The 22,838-nt window shown below is 36.3% G+C and overlaps 1 protein-coding gene across 8 annotated transcripts in view; it reads right to left on the bottom strand.

Annotated features, from left to right (window-relative positions):
- Positions 1-22,838, bottom strand: part of TBCK (TBC1 domain containing kinase) — a 108,531-nt gene that overhangs the window by 37,653 nt on the left and 48,040 nt on the right. For all 8 annotated transcript variants that reach the window (XM_074589405.1, XM_074589410.1, XM_074589408.1 and 5 more), the window contains 4 exons: positions 22,534-22,617; positions 18,411-18,496; positions 12,212-12,248; positions 10,498-10,659 (listed from right to left, as the gene is read on the bottom strand). In XM_074589405.1, coding sequence (XP_074445506.1) covers positions 10,498-10,659; positions 12,212-12,248; positions 18,411-18,496; positions 22,534-22,617 — 369 coding nt within the window. The remainder of the gene's footprint in view (positions 1-10,497; positions 10,660-12,211; positions 12,249-18,410; positions 18,497-22,533; positions 22,618-22,838) is intronic.

Genomic DNA, 22,838 nt, shown 5'->3' with positions numbered 1-22,838 from the left:
CTGAAAAGCATGGCTCAGCCTGACATAGCTTTTTAAGCTACATATATTTAGTGTTTATTATTATAGATACCGGAGAGAAGTAGACCACTTGCAACAGATGTTAAAGCATCAGTATAAAGTCAACACACCTGTGACAAAAGCACAGAGACTTTTTTATTTTTACACCAAAACCGGATGTTCACAGCAAGTGAAAGCAAGTAATGGAGGAAAACATAACACGAATTGTTCTTTCTTAATGCATATGTACACAGACTAAGTCTTTGTGTGCAGTTAATCAATTCCAGAGCTTTTTTCTTGGGTAACAGGATACCAGTTATGAAATCTGGCCAAAATAAACTGCTTCTGCATTTTGGAAACAGCCCAGAATTATGGGCTTGGTTTGACCTCTCCATCACAAGTAGTTTATTACTACCCTGCCAGGCAACATCAGCTTTCACCACACAGCCACATAAATAGGCTGGAAAACCTCTGTGCTATAAAAGCAGGGAAGCTGAATAGGTCACGCAGTTCAATCTCATGATTCCTGCTCTCAGAAGATATAGAGGTGAAAGGCCATAAACCTTTTCTTTTCTGATGACATACAAAAAGATACACTAAGCCTAGATATTTAAAAGGACAAATCTAGGAAGAGAAGTGACATTTCTAGACAACATCTCTGTATCTATTACTGCTAGAAGGTTACTATAAACAAAAAGGTCAAGGCAATTTTTTTTTTCTGTCATTTATTTCATACATTACAGGATAGTTGTGTTATTTCATTGTTTTGTGGATAGTAATTTGCACTTACTTACACACATCAGGACCCCTTTCAGTACATCTTGGGACAAAATTTCAAAGGCAACATAAATATCAGTCATTAAATTTTAAAACTCTTAAATTAATATGATAGAAGTCTTTCTTGTTCTTTCTACATGGATGGCAAGGTATGCATCTCTCAAGAGCTGCCGGGAGGACAAGTGCTATCAACCAAGGAGCCATCATATTTTTTACGTAATACAGCAGGTGTACAGAAGTTGCACTCAGCTAGAAAAATGACTGGATGCAGAAGCAAGGGAACAATGCATAGTACTACGTTTTCAGACAGATTGCATGTTGCACGACTGTAATAAGGATCAATAATTTCAATGTCGCATTGACAAGCTACCTTATCTGACAGCACATTACTCCACAATTCTTTCACTATCTTGGAATAAAAAATTCTCTAGACAGTTCTCCACAGTCAATATCGTTTGCTATCTCTGGATGACACTGCCATTTTCAGTGTACACGTGACAGTTACCTTGCTGTTGGAAAGGAAAGACAACAATTTAAACTATTGTTGAGCCTGAATGCTCACAAGCAGTGGTTAGTGTATAAGAAAAATAAAAATCAAATATTCCCGGCACTTGCTTGGTGAGAGCACATCAACCATCTGCATCAGGGTTCGAAACACTGGGAAGAGAAAGATTTTTGGGTTTATGTAATGAAACGATGTGCAATGTCCAAAGACATGTCTTGTTTTCATCCATAAAGGAGATTGTCAGGAACTGAAAATTAGGAATGTATCAAGATAACGAGTTACAAAACGGAGAGTGTTATGAAGATAATAATTCAAGTAGAAGCAACATTTCTATGTGAGATACTGATACTTCTGCTGAGACCAAGAGCAGGTATGTTTGCAGCCTGTGCATAAACAGGAGAAGCTGAGAGGAGAGTTATAGAAAGTACAACTATTGTAGTACCTGCAGTTATGCAGTCGTCTGGACCAGTTCATGCAACACTTACCAAACTAATAAGCAATAGAGACAAACAGCAGTAAACACTGAGTTATTCCCTGAGACATTAGACTGCATAAAGGACAAACATGAATCGTTCTCTTACATATGACTGTAAAAATTGCTGACTCAGCAGTTTAGCGTAAAGGTTTCATAAAGAATGCCTTCCAGCATGGAAACGTGATGTTGTCCTGCACTGATAAAGATGAGCAGAGAAGAGACAGAATGATGAATGACTGTACGAAGACTAAAGGTTTACTGTAAGTAAACCACCAAATGCCACATGCTCTGTCTTACTGAGAAAGAAGACCCAAATAGGTTACATAAAGACTGTAATGTTGGTTAAGCTCTGACAGGAAAGTGTGTTTCAAACAGTTTTATGAGGTGAGTCAGGGCTGTTTAACAGCTGATATTTCTACAAACTAAGAAAATGTTAAATACATCTGGACCGGCCCTAACATCACATTAGGATACTGGCCAAGGACAGGAATTCATTCACACTGTATAATGGAAATAGTCAGATGGAGGCTACTATGCAAAAACTGAGATACACAAGAATAAGGGGAAATAGAGCAGATCAGCAGAAGAATGAACATTATGTCATAGCTGATGATAATCACTTACAGAAGATGCATAAAAGGACAAGTTTACAAAACTCAGCTTAGAGGAGAAACTTGTTAGAAATACGTAGAGATGAGGATCTTGTGCCACCAACACAACATCCAACAACATTTCAATTTTTGAATGAAAAAAGTTTTTTGGCTTTTCTGTGCTGTATGGTTTGTTAAAATCTTCTAAAAACTTACTCAACAGACATTTAGCAATCTCAACTTCTAGTGAAACGTACCTCCTTTATCCTAAATCTGTGCTTGACTAAAGTAATATGCAAATACTGAAGCTTAGTATGCATTAGTAAAGATCATGCTAAGTTTGTAGCTGGGTGGTAGATACGAGCCACTTCAGCTGTTTCACGGACATAACACCTATAAAATTGTAAAAAATCTCTACAATCAGAGACTCCAACCAGACCAAATGCTTACAAAACCGATCAATCTCTAAAGAGCTGTAAATAGAAGACCTTTGTATTAACATAGGTCTCCTCTTGTCAGCCTTCAGGATATTTTTAATGAAATAATATGAAGTAACGTAGAATTCCTGCTTTTGAAATAAGACAAAAATTCAAGTAATACTGAAAAGGAGTACATGAGAAAAGGATCAAAGGCTCTAACTTGACCTGTTTGTTCCTTGACCAGTGATGGGAAAACTCTGGGTAAAGATTAATATAGATAAGATATCTAGATCTGCCTAAAGTATATTCTGAACCATGTAACACCCACAAGCTACCAAAGAGCAAGAAATATATTCAAGTCTAAAATGTTATTAATTTCCCACAAATACAGCAACTGTAACCAGGAAGGATAATAACCAACTTGCTTATGTACCTATGCTTAAAAACTGCTCTCATTTCTAAAAAAATGCTCGTCGTTTGGCACTACAGTAGATAACTTACTGAGATGAACTTTCAGTGTTTACCATTAATCAAGTCTATGTTAATGTTACACAGTGCAAAACTAGTAGCTTTAAGTATTTAATGTCACACCAGCCTTGCCAATATACATTTCTAAATGATTTAAAGATTGCTGCATAATTAACCTACTCAGAAGTCAAGGAAAAAAGTCCCCCTAATCTGTGAAAAAGCTTTCTAACAGCCTTCATTTGAATTCACACGTGAAAGTATTCAAGAAGCACACTCCTAATAATCGTATTTTTACAACAAAAAAACCCCAAACCAACAAACCAACACAACCCTAAAATGACCATCTTTAAGATATTTTTAAATTTGTGTCATTTCAGGGTTACATTCCCAGCAGAGAGGTTTATGGTTTATAGTCTATCAGCTTACATGATTGCTGAATTTGTTTCTTTAGAACCACGTTGGTGAGAAAAAAAAAAAAAAGAAAAAAGTTGTTGGTAGGGTTGGGTTATTGTTTTAAGCATAAGGATTGAAGAAACAGCAAGAGATTGTCTAGCTCCTTGCCTTGTTCTGAAGCCAAATGATGCGTGACTAGCCTGTCCCCTACAGGTACTTGTCTAGGCTTTTTAAATTTTTGCAGTGACAGAGGTTTCACCTGACACACCCCTGATGGGCACTTAGCCCATTTATCACCATTTTCAGAATACAGACAACATTCTTCACATACAATGCGAGCTTTTCCAAGTTGGGATACCTGTCCTTCCTGAACAAGTTTTGCCCTTCAATGATAACAATCCAGTCCTGAAATTTATTCTGAGCTTGCAAAATCAGCAAAGCCTTAGCTTTAGGTACAAATCCTGCTCTAGTTCTCCATGTTTAGTTTTGGTCTTTCTATTGATTTCTACTAAACTCCAGCTCTTAGTATATTAAGAACAAAGAAGTTTGGATAGACAGAATCAAATCCCTCACGCAAATTTAAAAAGGCAAGAGTTAAAGTTCTTTGAATATGGACAAGTAAACCAAAGAACTGACAGCTATCCCAAAGTATGAGACCACTGAGAATTCACTCAGACAGACCTTGTTTCTCAGTCCTTATTTTGGCAGAAAGATTTTTCTACCTCTCAGTCTACTCTGCCATTCCAGTTCCATATTTAAGTAGCTATGTGTATCTGTCAACAACATACACCCCCCCAAAATATATCTACAATCATACAGATGATTAGAGATGTGCTGCTAATGTTCATTTTAACCAAGGAATTTTAACACCGCAGTATTTGTGAAGCTCATTTTAACATCTTCCTCAATTAACAAGCAGAGAACTAAAGATTATTGGAAAGATCATTTATACCTCTATAGGCAAACACACACATTCAGCATAACAAAGATGTAGACAGATATCATATTAGGCACCCTGCTCTGATGGCAACATTTTCTGCAATTGTAGAAGGAGGAAAAAAAAAAAAAAAAAAATCTAGTGCACACTCTTGCTTTCTAAGCACTAGTCTAATCCTGAATCAGTTGTTATGCTCATAAATTTAATGAAAGCAAAAAAAAAAAAGGAAAGATTTTTCTGAGACACCTTTGTAAAGGGAAAAATAATTTACCACATCTAGAAGCAAAGCTCAGATAAGAGCGGCCTGAATTTTGCCTTTCCAAGCCTACAAATGCTAGTATGTTTGACAGTCTACCTTCCTGTACTTTGATTTTATTCCAGGGCAAAGGTGTACAAAAATCCTACATGACTAACAGGTGGATTATTCTATTCTCTGAAGTCCCCTTTTGCTGTGAAGAGTACATACAGTTCCCATCCAGAAACGGGAGGCATAAGCTGCACATCAGACTGATTTTAAGACATGCACTAGGAAAGTTCTACTGATGAACTCACTTTTCACCCTTTTTAGGAAAGGCCATCTCTTGAGACAGACACTCCTTTGCTAAAGAATGTATATTTGTCTTTCTTCTGCCAGTGACAACTACAGACTAGGAAGAACACTAATATAAATAAATAAAGAAATAAAAAAGGATTTTGGTATTTTTTTCCTTAGTGTGTCACCCACCACAGCATTTCTCTTTAGTCTCAAGTAGGCAGAATCTATAAATAGAACTGCATCTTGTTCATGTCACTACAAGTGGAAAATGTGAATAATTAGAGAATTCACAGCTCCAGGTAAAATGACATCAATCTTACAGAATTTGACACTACTGAACAGCCCTGGTGAGCAGGTGTGTACGACAAATTGCTCTGCTTCTGTACCAAAGCCAGTTCTCAACCCACAGTTGGCTGTAAGCCATTAAGAAAAAAAAAAGGGGGGAAGGGAGGAGAAAGAAAAAAAGCAGCAAAACAAGCAAAGAACCACTTACTAGCAGCTATGCACAGTTTTTGCTTCATAAATGGCATTATTTAGCAACAATAAATCTTCAGGAATTGCATTATAAAATGCAGCTGCCACTTGCATCTAAAGAAGCCACCTAACATGGTAAAAGCAAGGAATACATTCAGAAAAAGATGCTTCCATAAGTATCAGCCTGATCCACATCTTTCAAGAAAACTAGAAATGTGATTTCCTTTTTTACTTCTGATGTCTTTTGCTATGTCTGATCCAATTTTTTACATTACAGCACCATTATCATGGGCATCATGTGACATAGTGACCAAATTACTGTTTTTCTTCAAATATACTGCAATTTGAAAAAGCAGTCCAGCTTCGCTGACCCCAGATAAATCACTTTGCAGTCTCATTTTACACGGGGGACAACAGTTTTGAACTTGGGCAAGCTATAACAAAGCCACGTGTCAAAATTTCATAGCTGAAGTTACGAAAAAAGTTTCCTTTTAAAAGAGCTACTATGACATCTATTTCTCAGAGCCTTAATCTAAGCAATAGGACATTTTCAAAACTGTATGATAAAAAGTCAAACCCTAATCAAGACAGTACATTATCTTTGCTTTGCCACTGCTCACTTGCACACAGAAGACCCCACTGTCTCTCTCTCAGTCCCTTCAAAGTTGGTGTTTTGATCTCAGAGTTTAGAGTTTTGTTCAAGAAGTGGTGAAACAAATGTGAACAGGCACCAAAACACCCACAAACTCAGCATGGGCTTGGTGGCCAACTGCCATTTCTTCCTCCTACCAAATCTTAATTAACTAAATGCTGAACCACCAGAAATTCTGGCACAATAAAAATGTATGAATTCACAGATGTGGTCAGACAAAGGATTTTCAGGCAGAAAAACAACAGAAAGTAAAATAGCAGCTACCTAGGGTTGGATACATATCTAAAGTAGAGTTCTCTGATGTGAGTCTAATCCTGCTGCTGTCAGCAGAAACACATAATTCAAAACTGCACCATGCGATCTTAGTGTAGAATTTCCACTATTTTTAAATCTTTAGTCCATTTCTGAGCTGGATGTAATCCTTCTAAGCACTTACATGGCTTTCACCATCATGGGATTTGGCATTTTGGTACCTCAGTATAACGCTAACAGGTATAATTATTTCTCCCAAATTAGAGAAACTCTGTTCCTTGGAGAATCATTTTTGTGGTTTAGTGATAGCTACACCTTTGACTACATGTTGCATCTTAAAGCTACATGCCTATATCTCACAAAGTGGAATCTTCTACAATTTCCACTTAAACGTTTTTACTGTAGCTCCTTGTTGCTTTTCCACAGCCAGTCTTTCTGGACTTCCTATCTGAGGCTGACATTCTTCCTTTGGAAGCACTGACTAGCCTGGAGTCCACAAAACACACCGTCCTAAGGTGCACAGCATTAAAAGAACGAACCCTTCTCTCTCACTCCAAAATTACAGAAGATGAAGTTATTGTGTGAACTAAGCTACAAGGCTTATTTGAAAGTATGTTCTAGCTCACGTCTAGGATTGGTGTTTACCTGTTCTGTAATAGCATCTATCCCCATCTTTTGGTAGTTGTCCTATCTCTTCTCAAGGGGATTAATTAATCTCTGTATATCAGTGATGATATTGGCATGAATCTCTGGAGGAAGAGCTGTTTGCCAGGCCCTATATTGCACCCATTCCAGGTGGGAATGAATTGGTTTATGGGATCCTACAACTGTTTGCAAAGAGCTGTACATATCTGGATGCTTCCTTCCTGGGTCTGTTCCCTAACAAAAGGTGCTGGTGACCTCATACTACTTGTAGAGTGGGTAATGAACTTAGTAATCAAGTCAAGCTACAATAATCATTGTTAAAACTATATAAAAACAAATTAAAATTTCTAATAGAGCTCCCGAAAAACGCAATTAATGACCAATTGTATTGGGTTTATAAATAAAATATGGCCAAAGCTTTGAGACGAGTATTGGAAAGGGTTTTCAGAATCAAGTAATGAATAATGGCACTGTGCCCCTTCTTTTTCCTCACATCATTAACTTTTTTAAACAGTAATTGAAACTGCATTATATGCAGCGAGCAGGGAATAAAGCAGTGTTGGTTTGGGTTTTTTTTTTTTTAAACTTTAAATATACATTTTTAGAAATAGCTGCTGTAAAACCAAGAAATCTTAAAAAAGTGTTCCACAAAGTTGCTAGATTGCAGTAAAATAGCTTTATCACTCTGGAAAGCAAGTTACTTTCACTGGCAGCCTGAGATAAGCCATTTCAGTGCACAGAAAGCTTAAAAACCACAGGAGTTTCAGGCTGTTAAGCAACAATTGATTTTAGATTGAAATTATTACAGATATTTTGAACAACACAATCTCTTCCTCAGGGTGACCCAGTTTCAGGTGAAGGTTAGTTGTAAATTACTTTCCGAAAATTCTCAGGCATGGCACACAATTTAACCAAAATAACAGAAGTCTTGTTTGGAAGACAGAGGTGACAAAAAACATAAGCAGTCAATACATCTTAATTCAGAAATAAGATTCAGATCAGAAAGAAGACACAAGGCTATAATAATTATATGTTCAAAGAAATTACCGATTACAGAAGCCTCAGCTAGACCAATAACATTTAACTTTTAAGTCACACTACGATTGTCTTTCATTTTCATTCTTCTTTCCCTTAGTAGTCATTTTATGATATGCTTTGGATTAATCTCACAATATTCAAATTGTGCCACTGTTCACATCCAAAATATTGCAGATATCACCAACATTAAAAAAATAAGTCTTTTCAGAAACACCATTCTACCAAAACATTTCCTACGATAGTATCAGCAAAGTTGTCATAAACTATAATCAGCAGAAAGCACGCACATTATAACCCTACAGATTTTAGTGATTTAATTTTATTATATAAGCAGATACGTATTATGAGAACTAATATGTTCTTACACATGACCTCAGCATAAAGTACTTCAACTGTCAGTAAATCAGCTGGTTCAAGGTAAATTGGAATATATAATTTAGAACCACTCAAGGAAAAAAAAAATAGGGAGAAATGACCTTAGGCAAGGAAATAAGTTAAATATTAATGATTCTATATTTAACTAAGACATACAGCTAATAGATGGGGGAGGAAGGAAGGGGGAGAGAGATAATCTTTTAGTTTAGCGCTCACCTTTCAGACCATCTAAAGATATCCAGTTAAATTTAATAAAGACATTTGAAATGACTAATATATAGACTGAAAATGAAAAAAACCACACACCATAAAGAATGGCCTAATTAAATTTCTTATAAATTGAAAAATATAGTAGCAATTGCATAGTACACACTAAAATTAAAGGTTTTTTCACTCTCCCCAGGGCAGGGCTCAAAAATTGCAAGTGTCCAGCAATTTCTCCCACGCTGAAGGTGCCAGAAGGAAAGCTGTTGCTTGTTTGCACTGTCTCTGGGAAGCGCTTTCATCACCCCACAAACCTCTGCACTTCCCTGGCAACTTCATCCTCAAAACCATCTTTTTTCACTCTCCCCAGGGCCAGGGTCAAAAATATCAAACTAAAGCAGGAAAGCAAAATTTCGAAATCCTGATGGATGTGCAAGGGTATATAGTGAGAGACAGAATTTGTGACAATAATAATTGGCAAAATTACAGAGCTTCACCTGTGAAAACACAATGAACTTCTGAGAGACTGATTTATGCAGCTCTGAACTGAGCCTCAGGATGCTTGCTGCCATATCCTAAACTACTGCTAACCTCTGTAACTGCAGTTGTGGAGACAGTCACACTTAACAAGAGCTTTTAAGCTTAAATGCTCTTCCAAACTTGATTGTCTCATCCAGTTCTTTTGAAAAAGAATGACTTCTGTTTAAATGAATTATGAATTATTGAATTGTATTATTCAATTATTGAACATGGTGTTCAAGCAGAGCCCACTAAATCTATAATTAGACCAGGAATTAGCCAAAAGTTAAAGTTATCTTAAGAAAGGCCACACAATTAAAACCGTGTCACCTCTTAACCAAGACCTATATTATGTTAGTAAGATCCTGGGTTGGAGAGAGGGAATTAATACAAGAACATAAGCATGTTCTAGGTGCAGTAGCCTTCCAATTCATGTGTTACATAAATATTAGTCCATCACAAATAGAAAGACATCTTTCAGTTTACGGGGCTTACTCAGTTCAAATGCATTCTACTGTCTCACCAGAAACTTGCTCAGGAGTAAGACCCAAATTTCATGGTCGACTGCAATCTTTTGTTTTGTTTTGTTTGTTTTTAAAGATGCAACACTTGCTTGTATGGATAGGTCAACAGCTTCCTACTGAACAAAAAGAAAGAACTTCTGCACAATGATCATGCAGCATTTGATCTGATTTTGAGGGTGCTTTTGAAAGCTTCACATTTCAAATGGAAACTGATTTAACACAGAGCAATTCCTGTGGCTTCTATACTACTTTCCCTAACTCTTTTATATTAATTGCTTCCACAGCAAAAGTTTAATTATTTTTGAAAGGAAAACAGGCTAGTACCAGCATCAAAGTGGAAAAGCACAGTTCAGAACAGCACTAAGTTTTTTTTTTTCAATAAAAAATCCCTATCAACTGGATTGTTTCTATACGTGGCATGTCTACACACAGTCACTTATGAATTATTTAAAATTGTTCTAAATTTCACAAGAAATTACTCCAGCCTTCAGCTGGAAATAACAACAAGCTCACCCAATTCTTGCTGATGACAGAAAAAAGACTTCTCCTAACTTCATCAAGATGTAGTTAAGACCTACGCATCCTGACAGTGAGCTTGCCTAAATCTACCATGATTTCAATACACATGTAGTATATATTCCCATGCAAACACATACTTACTTCAGCAACACACTGAGGGAGACAGAGAAAGAGGGAAAAAATAGGTTTTTTTCTGTACCTGGCAAATCTGAAAAAAGGAGAATGCATTCATTGAATCCATTAGCCAGAAGACGATCCCTCAGTTGTTGAAGTATTGCAACTCCAATACAGAATGGGAAGGAGGAATTTCCAAGCAGTAATGTATCCCACAAGTGAAAAATTTTGTGCAAAGGAAAGACATCTGCATGATGAACGAGGACAATAAAAAAAAAAACCAAAACACTGTAAGCATACAAGTTGATAAAAACATATGTACACAAACAAACGCTGTTAAAGACTTGCCTACATACTTTTTTCCTCCCCTGTCTTAGGACTATTTCTTTTTTACTTGGGAACAAAAAGGACTCAACCTGTTTAGAAACAGGTTTGTCTTCATATATAGTTTGACTATTCTGGAAATCAGTGTCTTATTTCATCATTAAATACTTAGAAATGTGCAGGTTTTCAGATTTCAAACACACACAAAATTAGGCAATTATTTTTCTCTTGGTACAGCGCAAAAATGCATCAGGATACGTATATCAGTTTTTCCAATAGTACGAAGATATTAATGAGTTAATCAATCAGCTCAACTACTTAAAATTAGACAAGAAAATGAGCAGAATAGAGCAAAAATGAGAAATAGAGGAAAGACAAGGAGAAAAGCCTGTTAAAAATAGCAACATAAAATGCCCATCCCTGGAGGTGTTCAAGGCCAGGCTGGATGGGGCTTTGAGCAGCCTGGTCTAGTGGGAGGTGTCCCTGCCCATGGCAGGGGGGTTGGAACTAGATGATCTTGAAGGTCCCTTCCAACCTGAACCATTCTATGATTCTATGATTTTACATATAAAGCTGAAGGTGGCTCTCCTAAAATAAGCTATCCTTCAACTAAATAATTCTAAAATTTTATTGCAATTCATTGCCAAGGAAACCATCTCCTTGGTTTTCCAAAGGTCGTGATTCTCATGAAAGTTTTAGAATGGACAACTGCAAGAACCAGTGCTTTATACTCAAGATCTTTAGAAACTGCAATCAAGAATCTCACGTTAAATTCTTTGATATTTCATCAGAGAAATAATCCATCAGCTCTTTTGATCCTGATGCTTTTTTTAATTCAAAATCCGCCCATATTGACACAAAATGAAAAAAAATCACACAAATCTTTGAGAAAAGATTTTTAATTGCTTTCTAGACTTGCTTATTAACTTTGTCCTCTTTCATTAAAAGTGCAACAAATTATAAAGCTCTTTTTGTTCCTAACATACCTGAAGAAATGTCATAGTCAACAGTGCTAGCAGAATAACAATGTGTCAAAGTGTGATTTAAAAAAAAAAAAAGCTGTTTTGTTGGCCTTCAGAAACAAAGTTACTGTCTTTTCTTACACTATCTCGGTGAGGGCAGGGGAAGGTAGTGAGGTTTGGTTTTGGTTTTTAACTATTATATCTTTTTCTAGTTGATAACAGCTTCCTTTGCACATTCCCTAAATGCTGCATGCATAAACTAATCCAGTTCAAGTTTAATATTTATAAAAAAAAAAGTATAATAAGAAAATGCTAATTTTTGTCAAGTCAGGGCAGAAAGTATGGCAGGCACTGTTGAGACTCAAATCACAACACATCCTTGCAAATTACAAGCAATCTACTAAATGATAGACACATCACACCAATTAAGAAGGCTTTAGCTGAAAAAGTGAGAAAAATTTTGCTCTACAAAATACAAGACCATTTAATCAGAGAAAAAGAGCGCATACTCACGTGTAAACATTGTAAGAAACCAAGGAATAGCATAAAGCTGCAAAAGGTGGTGGTGGAAGGAAGAGAACAAAAAAAGTGTTACATTAAGAGCTTAAGCTTTTTGTGACTATTGTCTACTACATTAAAAATTGCCTAGCTCAGCATGAATGTATTTAAAATGGAAATAACTGCAGTGGCAGAACCACTATAACACAACTTTTAATCCCTCAGAAAAGCTTTTTCCTCCCCCAGGCCCCCATTCTCATCTCCTTCAAATTATTAGTTTGTGATACTGTATTGAAAACAACAACAAAAGCAGCCACCACCCTGAGTAGGCTTATGTTCACAAAAAATAATCCCCAAAGTCCTAAAGAACTCAGAAATCTGCTCTATTAAACCTGTCGCAGTTCTCACCTAACACACATATACCACTAAGTGAAAATTAGCAAAGGATGCCCGAGTAAGCATAAAACAACTCAATTCAATACATCTTTTTCACTATGGAAAAAAAACCTGGTTCTATATAAATAATTAAAAGTGAAAATCACATCTTCCAACAGAAAAATTAACTGTATTTACCTTTTTCTCCTGTTTCGGTATTTATTAAAATTTACACTTGTCAGTGAAAGGAAATAAGAATGGTTTCATCGTCAAAAGAATATCGTTTCAGTTACTAACATCTTAAGCATGTATGGAGTTCTACTGTGACTGTTAAAGGTAGGTGTCATCTGAAGAATTTGAGGCTGCTTCAGCACTAATACTACTAGGAGACTGTCTAAGAACTTGTGCTGCTGCAATGGCTACAGAAAGCCTTTAATTTCTGCAAACTTTCATACTCATGACATCATACAGACAAATTTCAGTATGCATAAGAGCTAAGCTATTTATGACACCTTAAGAGTTTCTTAATTTTCACCGAAGTATTTATCGTGTTGAAGGCAACAGAATCTATGTTCTTGAGACATCAAACTGCACAGAAAGTCCCCACAAATTAGGAAGGCAAGAGCAAGATGACCATTGTTAAATTTTACTCAGTTGCATAGCTCATGTGCTGTTTTCCAATTCTGAAGATTTACAGTTAGACATAAAGCTTAATATATTACTTTTTAGCTCATAAAAAGTGCAAATTGGTCCTCTTATTAAGCTTTCCCTGGAAGTAAACAAATGAGAAGCAGAAAGCATAATCAATATTATGTTAATAAATTACTACTTATTCCATAAATTCATAACAGGGTTATGGCACTGATTAAACAATGCACACATTTGCTGAAAAGCTCTTTAGCACAGCTCTCTCAATTTTATTCTTAAATCTTCAATTGAGCATCTGATAGTATCTGAAACATGCTATGCAGAAAATTAAAAAAGCTGTGATGACCAGAGTGTCCAACAATTTCAATATTCAGGAGGCTTTTATAAAGCTTGGCCTGCAACCCATCAATTGATTTTAAGGGTTCAAAACCCCAAATAAACCCATTTCTATCACCATTTCTGTCTTATAATACATTCATACTATTTCCCCAAGTATATTTTTGTCATGTCTTCAACAGATGGTTCTCTACTGAATAACAACATACCCTGCTCCCTGAGACATCCCCTACAGTGGTTGTGATCAGCTAATACCTGTTTACTTGCTGCTTGTATGCAATATCTTGCTTTTCATGCAGTAGGAAAACAAGCATTCCTAATAGTCTGAGGCTCCTCTTTGCTTGGAGGTACATATTACGCAGATGTCATTTTGAACTATGTTACTTCCTTGGTATTTAAAAGCAATTATTTCCTCTTTCTCATATATTTGATTAAGACGTTTTACCAAGGCAGATTCACACTTTCTCCTAATTTCACACACAAACACCTCTATCTTGTATGCATCTACACAGAAATACATAAGAGAACAGACAAAATTTGAAACATCAAACAGATTATTAAAAGGTAAAAGCAAGGCAAAGCACTGCTCTAAACCATCCTCACCAAACCTATCAATAATAATATGAAAAGGAGGTCAAACTATTCAAGTAGAAGGTATCAGGCAAGTTTTTATTGAAGAGATTTTTCCCTCTGATTTTCAGACAAGGAGGTTTTGGTAAAGCTGTAGAGGTTATGATTACTATTAATAAGCACACAAACAAACGCCACAACACTGGAGGTATTATTCCGCCATGCAAGTCAAATTAAAAAACACAAAGAAGAACTGCACTGACTTGAAGTCCTCCAATAAATAAGCTAGCAAATTCGTGTAGTTAAATGACCGCACTTTTAACATATTATTAGTAAATACTGCCCCCTAGCAATCATCAGTTGGAACAACACTGCCTCATGCTTCTGTACTAATAGGCTGGTTTTCAGAGGTTTTCAACTCTTTACTACTGAACTCTAAACATAATAGGGTTGATTTTTATTCACACTTAACTCTGTATCTGGAAAGCATGCCTAATGTTTAATCAAAGTAGCATCTGAACTTCTGGAACAGCCTGGGAATAAGTCACATCAAAATAAGAGTCTGTAAAACCAATACCTCACTTTTTAGAGTGAGTTTGAGATCAGCAATGCCCCAATTATCATTTTGCTTCGCTAGTAAAATACAAGCTCTTTGATGCTTTTAAGTAAGGACTTAGACATTTCTTATATGAAGACGACAGCAGTCCCCTCATGTCAGTTCCACATTTTTTTTTTTTAAATTAAAATTTAAATCTCTTGTCCTTAGACTTCGTTTCATTCTCTGTCTTTCCATTATCCCTAGCTGGAGCTTCCTTTCCAATAGTGCTCTGCTGTGACAAATTCTGCTTAGTACCTGAGCTTGGAGATGCAGTTCATTGTTTTTCAACAGGGTGAAGATGTTCATTTGCCCATGGTTAGATGGGCGTATTTTGAGAAGAGTGCATCTCCCATTAGACATTCAAAGCCATTAGAGACATTGTCTCAAATCTTGAAGAAAGCCTTTTCCACAAGGATTTTATTATTGCCTGTTATTACCATCTGGATTGTATCATTATTTGACTGTTCCTCCAGAAGATGAGAGCTTTACACACTTGTCTGTACAGAAAATTGAGATGTCAGTTGTAAAGACAATAGTTTTAAAGATATTTAGGCTCAGGGGATTTTGATTCTAATGGTATTTTAGAAGGGATAGCAAGGTGAAAATGAGTGTTAACGTTTGTTGGTGAGGATGGTAGGCAATATTATAAAGCATACACAAGCTTCCTGCTCTGTGAAAAGTCGTTAAGAATAAAGTAGCTGTCCTGTATGACCCAGGTGCACCTTAAGAACATCATAACACAGCTACAGTGAAGCTCTGCACCTGGTGGCAAGATAATGAAAATGAATCATTTAAAATTGAAGGTCTGAGTTTTCAAAACATCAAAAATGCCAAGATTCTTCATAAGTTCTTGTTCATTATGCATGTATATAATACTTAAGTTTACTAGAAACCTCTAAGAAAATTCAAAAATCTCTTAAGACATTTCATCCTCCACACATCGTAAAATTACAGAGCTGAGATCATGGTTAAATACCTACAGGTTTAAAGATGACAAACACACTAGGAGTAAACATTATTCTTGCAATCTTTTACAGAATAATCCTCACCTGACCACCTGTCATTCAATGCAGTGTGCTATTTTAAACTGGTACACTGTTATGTCTTCACCATTATAAAAAAAAATATTCACAGATAGATAACAGAAACGACAGAATATTAGATTCTACCTACCTATATGCACCTACACAAACAAAATTTAAAAAACGATTACTTCCCTCACAAGATAAAAATACCAGCAAGAAACATCTCCATCATGTTCACCACTAGGTAATTGTGTAACAGAACAGAGATCAAGTACTTCAATTGCAGGATTTTTAATTCTCATTTAGATGAAGCCCTATCACCGACACCTCCTGCATATCACCAAAACCAAGCTAAGGTATCTACCTATGACAGCAGCTCCAGCAGGATGATATTAAGTAACTGCGGCCAGATTTTGTCATCTCTGTTAATGGCCAGCTGACAATTATGTCTAGCTTCCGTAATTCGCAGCTGAAAGCTCTTTAGAATGATTTATGGCTACAGTTACCCTTTTAGTAACATAGCACACTTCCTTGTTTTTCTTCAGTTCAAAATGGTCTCCTGTTGGTGTCAGAATTATTCAGTAAAATATAGAACGTGTTATAAAGCATTATATAGGGTGGGGACTTTGGGAAAGTGAGCAAAGTAGAACTGTAAGATTCACCGTATATATCCCTCTATTTACATGTAAATCACATAGCCACAGCAATGTACTAAATCCAGGCACCACATCAGCTAACAATATTTAGAACTATTCGAGCTTCAGTAGTGTTCAATATTCTGAGAGCTACGTGACCCAAAGCAAATGGGAAGGGTGCCAGGAAACACAGTCTTTCCTTCAGTGGAGCCTGCACTTCAATGATGAAAGATTAATCAGGGTTTGTTTTGATAGGATTAGTACTCAAGCACGAAACTCTGGTTCGGATCTCATTACTACAGTGCATATCCTTCACCTTGATGGATCCTGTGCTGTCTTTGTACAGGTACAAAACTCACCCTTCTCACAAATATAAAAGGCAGAACAACTTTCATATATATATATATATATATATATATATATATATATATATGTTAAAAAAAACAAATAAGATGACAGATGATTTAGAAAGGACAACCTTTCTTCAGGGCTTAGTGTTAACTTTAGAACTAGCATTTGTATTTGATGCAAGGTGTTTTGTTTTGTTTTCAAAATACCTCTGTTTTGTAATTATTTACTGCATTACCTAATCATCATATTTAGGCTTTCTGCAGATTGAACATTCTCCCTTCTCTGCACCTTCCCTTCATGTTCCTCCCACCTGCCCTCTTCAGATGTGGGTCATCAGCAATACACATGGCCTTCTCAAACATCTCTGTTTATAATGCAATACACCGGTGTTCTCTTCTGCTCAATTTAATGCCACAGTATCTTTTAAATTTGTATCATTCATAAACAAATGATTATATTAAAAACACCTCTACAAATGAAAGCATATATTTGCTTTTCCATTACAATCTTTGTAAAAAGTGATAATGAGTATCTGCAAGTCCCAAAGATGCACAAATTCACACCAAAATTGTGTACAACAAATGACTTTCAGAGGCTTGGTCTTGCTGCTTCAACTTAAAGCATTTCCTAATAAGCATAAGGCTTTTCTGATAAAATGAGCTTTCTGTTGCCTATAGAAGAAATGCATATAAATTTCTAATTTATGAAATTTATATTTCTACATCAACATCTCCTGACTTCAGTTTCCTTCATCCATTTTGACTGCTCAGTCATCATACGTTGTTACGACTAACTTGTAATTACCAAATTTCTGAGTGTCAATTGTATCATGATATAGACAGTATCAATTAACAACACACTCTCTATAGCCTTGCCTAAATATACTTTTCGGAAACGTCCCCCATAAACTTCAATAATGCTATAGTTGCCAGACAAACTTTTTTTTTTAGTATTATCTTGGCTTTCTGGACTATACACATCTCTACACAAATGAGGAAAGCTTCACACTTTACAGTGATAGGTAAAAGCAAGGCTCTAAAGAAGGCCTTGTTTTGCCTTTTCGAACATAGCCCTCCCTCTCTACTACTTTTTGGCTGTTCTCAGTTTTCGTTTTCCTCCATCTTACAGACTTCTTCCAATGAAAGTGTAAAACTTAGACACAAGTTACACACTTGTCCAGTGTTTCTGATACACTCCAACAAATGACTGCTAAGCATTTTCCAAAGTCTGACATATCTACAGATTAACCATTGCTTGCACATATTTTTTGTATTACTTGCAAATTCATGTGTCTTTTGTGTTAACTAATGTCATTTAGTTTGCAGAAATTTTGCTATTAGTCAATTATTGCCACATTATTTTCGTATATTAATCCACACTTTAAAAATAAAATTATATACGTCTTTTAAGTTGAATCAGTAAGTTATAACATCTGACTAGTAGCATTTTTATTGTATTCACCATGCCAACAGAATGGGAAGGACTGAGGTATGTAAAACAATAATCAAAACTTTACCATTTTATCAGCATACTCAGAAAGGTCCATTAATGTGAACGTTTCACTTATATCAAACTGCTACTGAAACAATCTGGAAAGGCATGTCATCCTAGTTGCCCCCATTTTCCATTTTTTACTTCCTTTGAACAATATTTATATAAGAACCCTTAACACTTACATCTGGAATAAAACCAATTTCATTAAGGTGGTTACTCAGCTCTGGATCGTGGAATGCAATCATCTGGGAAAACACGGTCAGGTATTCTGAAATGACAAGCAAATTCAAGATCATCAATGACGCCACCACATGCTGCTAGCTGACAATGGAGCTGTAGAAAAGGAAATTATTTTTTTTTTAAATCGACAATAAACCAGCAAGTGAATACCACTACTGTCCTCCTTGTCACCATTATATTCAATACAGAGGAAGAAAAATTTCATTTCTTTTCCTTAGTACTTCTCCATTTGGATTTCAACAATGGTTTATTTGGTTCATACTTAGGTTGAGGTGAATGTCCAACATGCAAAGTTAAAGACTTCAGTATGAGCCACAAGATATTGATGTAAGCAAATTAGAACAAAACTGTTCCAAGGATTTTTAAGACCCAAACTGTTTTAGCAATACACAAAGTTTATACTCTTTAAATTATGTTCTGTGTGGTTTCTTTTCTACAAAGTTAAATTTTGTAATCCAGAAGTTGAGGTTTTAAGGCAATGTGTCTTTAAGGTTCCATGATCAGTAACATCTTAATTTGTATTTTTTGGAACAGATGAGGAGAAATACTTATCTTGAAAGATAAAATTTATTACATCTTCAGCATGGCACGTTAGGCTGATGGGTGCAATTTCATTAAGTTTTCTAAACAACACTTGCTTTTAATTGGAAGAGAAGCAGACAGCAGAACAGAGACACTGACAGATTTCTTTCTTTCTGTTCTGCCCCTCTCCCAGTTTTGTCCACACTGTCATATGCTTTGTTAGAAGGAAGATGAAGAGGCAGTAACATTGCAATTTTGTAACAGATGGCAATTCCTTTTCCTCCATGCTCCCAAGGAGAGAGTAATTAAGGCCCAGACAGCTAGTCGAGGAAAGAGAGACAGAGAATGTGAACCCAGCTCCCAGATCAGAACATGCTGACATCTCAGTGCTCCACAGACTACTGTCCCCAAATATAAGCCCTCAAACACTAAGTCCGCACAGCTCCACAACTTAGCCATCCAGGGTTGCCATTGCTTCCTTTAAAGTCTAATGTAAGGACTAGATGCCTACTGCAGTCTCTCTTGGGGACAGCAAATAACTCCCTATTACTCAGTTTGTCTTCATTTCTGAAATGGCAAAGTTCAATCACAATTCCACTGCTAAGAAGCACAGAAGTGGTTCTGCTGGGATAATTCCATGCATAGACACCTTTATTTAAGAACAGAAGTGGGTCTAAACATTCAGCTGTTTATAGACTCCTATCTTAGATCTTGACTATCTGCACTCATGTTAGCTCCTCTCAGGTTAAGCCAGCAAGTTAAGAACAATCACTCTGTAATAGAATTCTATTTGGACCAGAAATTTTAAAAGCTGATTCTGCCTCAGGAAGACTGGTAAACATTGCTCTCACTGTAAGAGCACAAGGGAAACAAGCCACACTCCTACTCCAAATTATACTTGAAAGGATGCCTAATTTTCCAAGGTAAGTTGCAATAAAAATTAAGACCTCTTGAGCCTACTTCAGAATTTCACAACTTTTGCTCCAAGCTGCAAAGACAAAGCTACAACATACTAAACCTGTTCGGAGTGCCAGCCTCTCCCCTCTGATACTATGCCACAGATGCCCTGGCAGCACTCAGATGGGGAGTTAAGTGGGTAAACAGACCTGTGCTGAGTTTTGTGACACTAAGGCCACCAAGACTGCTTCGAAGCTGCTTGCGTATCTCATGTTTTCTGAGTTTCAAGCCAAAGTTATTCTGATTCACATGCATACAAGTTAGGTAGATAACTGAATCCATGCCTTACATTCATACCATGCTACACAATAATAATTGTAGAAAAAGCACATGTCTAAGGTGCATCTTATATCAGTTTTATTTCATGAAATAGCCAGTAATCACAAGTCAGGCATGGCAAACCAGTAATCCTACGCATTCAGCCATATGCTGATGAAAACAATTTCACAATTAGCTTCCCTGAAGCACATTTACTTTAAAAATGAAGATTCATGCCCACGATTGTTCTCTACAGATATACTACAGGTTGATAAATACCATCCTTATTTGACTAGCCAGTATCATGAAATATAATTACTATGTGGGATTACATGGTTAATTAAGGGTCTGCTGAAAACATACAAGTCTCCACAAGAATGTATCACTTGGGTCCAGCCAATTGCTGTTGGCTGGAATTATATAAATTTTTATTTTACATAATTGGACTTTCCATACCCAAACCCTTTTAACTGCCCTTACTTCCTATTTCATGTAAGGAAATGAATCTGATAAGCTTAGAAAACGCACCTGTCTTTATTGTATAGGACGAGCTCAGAAATGAGTTATGTCGAACCTTATAGTTTGAAACATTCCTCCCATCTACCCCTACATTAAAGACACAAAAAAGCATAGAAGCTAAAATTGCAGTAGGCAGTTAAACGACATACTCTTCCAACCCAATAGAGCAGGGAAATTACTCAGAATTTTATTTTAACACTTTGGTGTTTGACATATGACCCTAGAAAGATTAAATTAGAATACTGAAAGAATCCTAAAAGGTCCAGCTTCCCCAAGCCCTTGAAGATGCCAGATGTTGCACAGGAACTTAGGAACGCTACGCTACTTTGGTTCACAGAATCCTACTCACCTATATTTCTAACTTTGGCTGATACATATTTTGGTAAAGCACCTTAGAAATAACATTAGGCAACTCTAGAGAGCAAAAGAATTATTTCATAGAAGAGCATACCCCCTTGAGAAAAGTCTTTACCAAGCTATTAATGTTGAAGTCGAAAGCAGTTGTCTTCACAGGACCATCTGATATAATATACTTACTCTTTTCATCTTTAGACGTTTACTGCCCCTTTTTTTTCCAGCAAGCACTCTTTCTTTACAGAAAAAAGGATGCAAACAAGTTCTCTTGAACAGTTTTTCCAAACTATTATTTTACATATTCAGTTCGTATCACCTCTTACCCATTGTCTTTCATGTGTAAACTCTCCCTGTGTTCTCTCCTTATGTTAGCTCTCTCCCTATTATCCAATACGTAACAGCTTTTATGTCTAATTATTTTTTGTTGATCAGTTCTTAATTACCTTTTGTTTTTTGAAGACAAAAAATGACAGACCCATTTCTAAGTTGAGGAGTTTCACAAGTTATGTACAAAAGAATTTCTTGAAAAGAAATACAAGGATAGCGAGACATGCTGAAACCCAGTATTCAATAAACACTCCTAACTGCTTGCAATTAAAAACATTCATTACCACCTGTTTGTTTTTTTTAAACTACTGATGGCTTTTCAAACAGCTTTTTTTGGTTTTTAAAAACTGTCTCAAAGACAAATTATCTTTACAACACAGACTGTGCCAAGGTGGCTTTCTAGGTCTAAAGAATTCCTTCTTCGTGTTTCCACAAAATTTGCCATTACCTTTCAAGTAGAACAGACATTTACCTACAAACTACTGTTTTAATTTCTCTGAGTTACCTACATAGTTGTCTAAGACTGAACTATGGAACATTATTCCTCAGGGATCTCCAACTCCTGTCCTGTATTCAATGACACCATCTTTTGTTCAGTAAGAATTCCCCTCAAATCCCTAACACTCTCAATACCATAACTTTCATTTTCTGAGGAGTCCCTAGTTTGTGCTGTTCCTCTTTATTTTCCCTCATTGTCAAAACAGCTCCTGTAACAGTATGATTTTGATCACCTGAAGGGCAGGTCTTTACAATCTAACACTGGAAAGACTGTTTCCTCATTTTACAACTTTGCATGATCAACTGACTCTTACCTTGGATATCACACAGAACATTTTTTGCTTTGTGGAGAGAGAGGCAGAGAGAGAGAGAGAGGCAGAGAGAGAGAGAGAGGCAGAGAGAGAGAGAGAGGCAGAGAGAGAGAGAGAGGCAGAGAGAGAGAGAGAGGCAGAGAGAGAGAGAGAGGCAGAGAGAGAGAGAGAGGCAGAGAGAGAGAGAGAGGCAGAGAGAGAGAGAGAGGCAGAGAGAGAGAGAGTGCGCGTGTTTGAATTTTACCACTTGAAAAAGTGTATTTATATATCCAGAAATAATTCTACTTCTCTTAGAACTACAAAAAATAAAGGGACTTACCTTGAATAACATGAGAATTATCCTTCAGAAAGAAGTTATACAAATACTTGGGGATAAAAGCAGACATGCAGGCATATGCCAGAGCTGAAAGAATTAGAAAAATGTATAAAACTACAAAAGTAGAAACACCTAAAAGAGTTCATTATTAAGCAGACAATAAACATAAATACTTAAAATCAATCTATACACAAGAATTATATTGTAAAACATAAAACGGGCACATTCCTCATTAAAGAATTTTAAAAGCTTCTAAAAAGGTCTCCTTTTGTCACCAAGTAACCAATATAAAGCTGGGTGGACCTGAT

The sequence above is a fragment of the Larus michahellis genome, chromosome 5 (assembly GCF_964199755.1).
Source record: "Larus michahellis chromosome 5, bLarMic1.1, whole genome shotgun sequence".
NCBI lineage: Eukaryota > Metazoa > Chordata > Aves > Charadriiformes > Laridae > Larus > Larus michahellis.
Note: the sequence above shows the minus strand (reverse complement) of the source record. Positions and strands in the feature narration are given on the sequence as shown.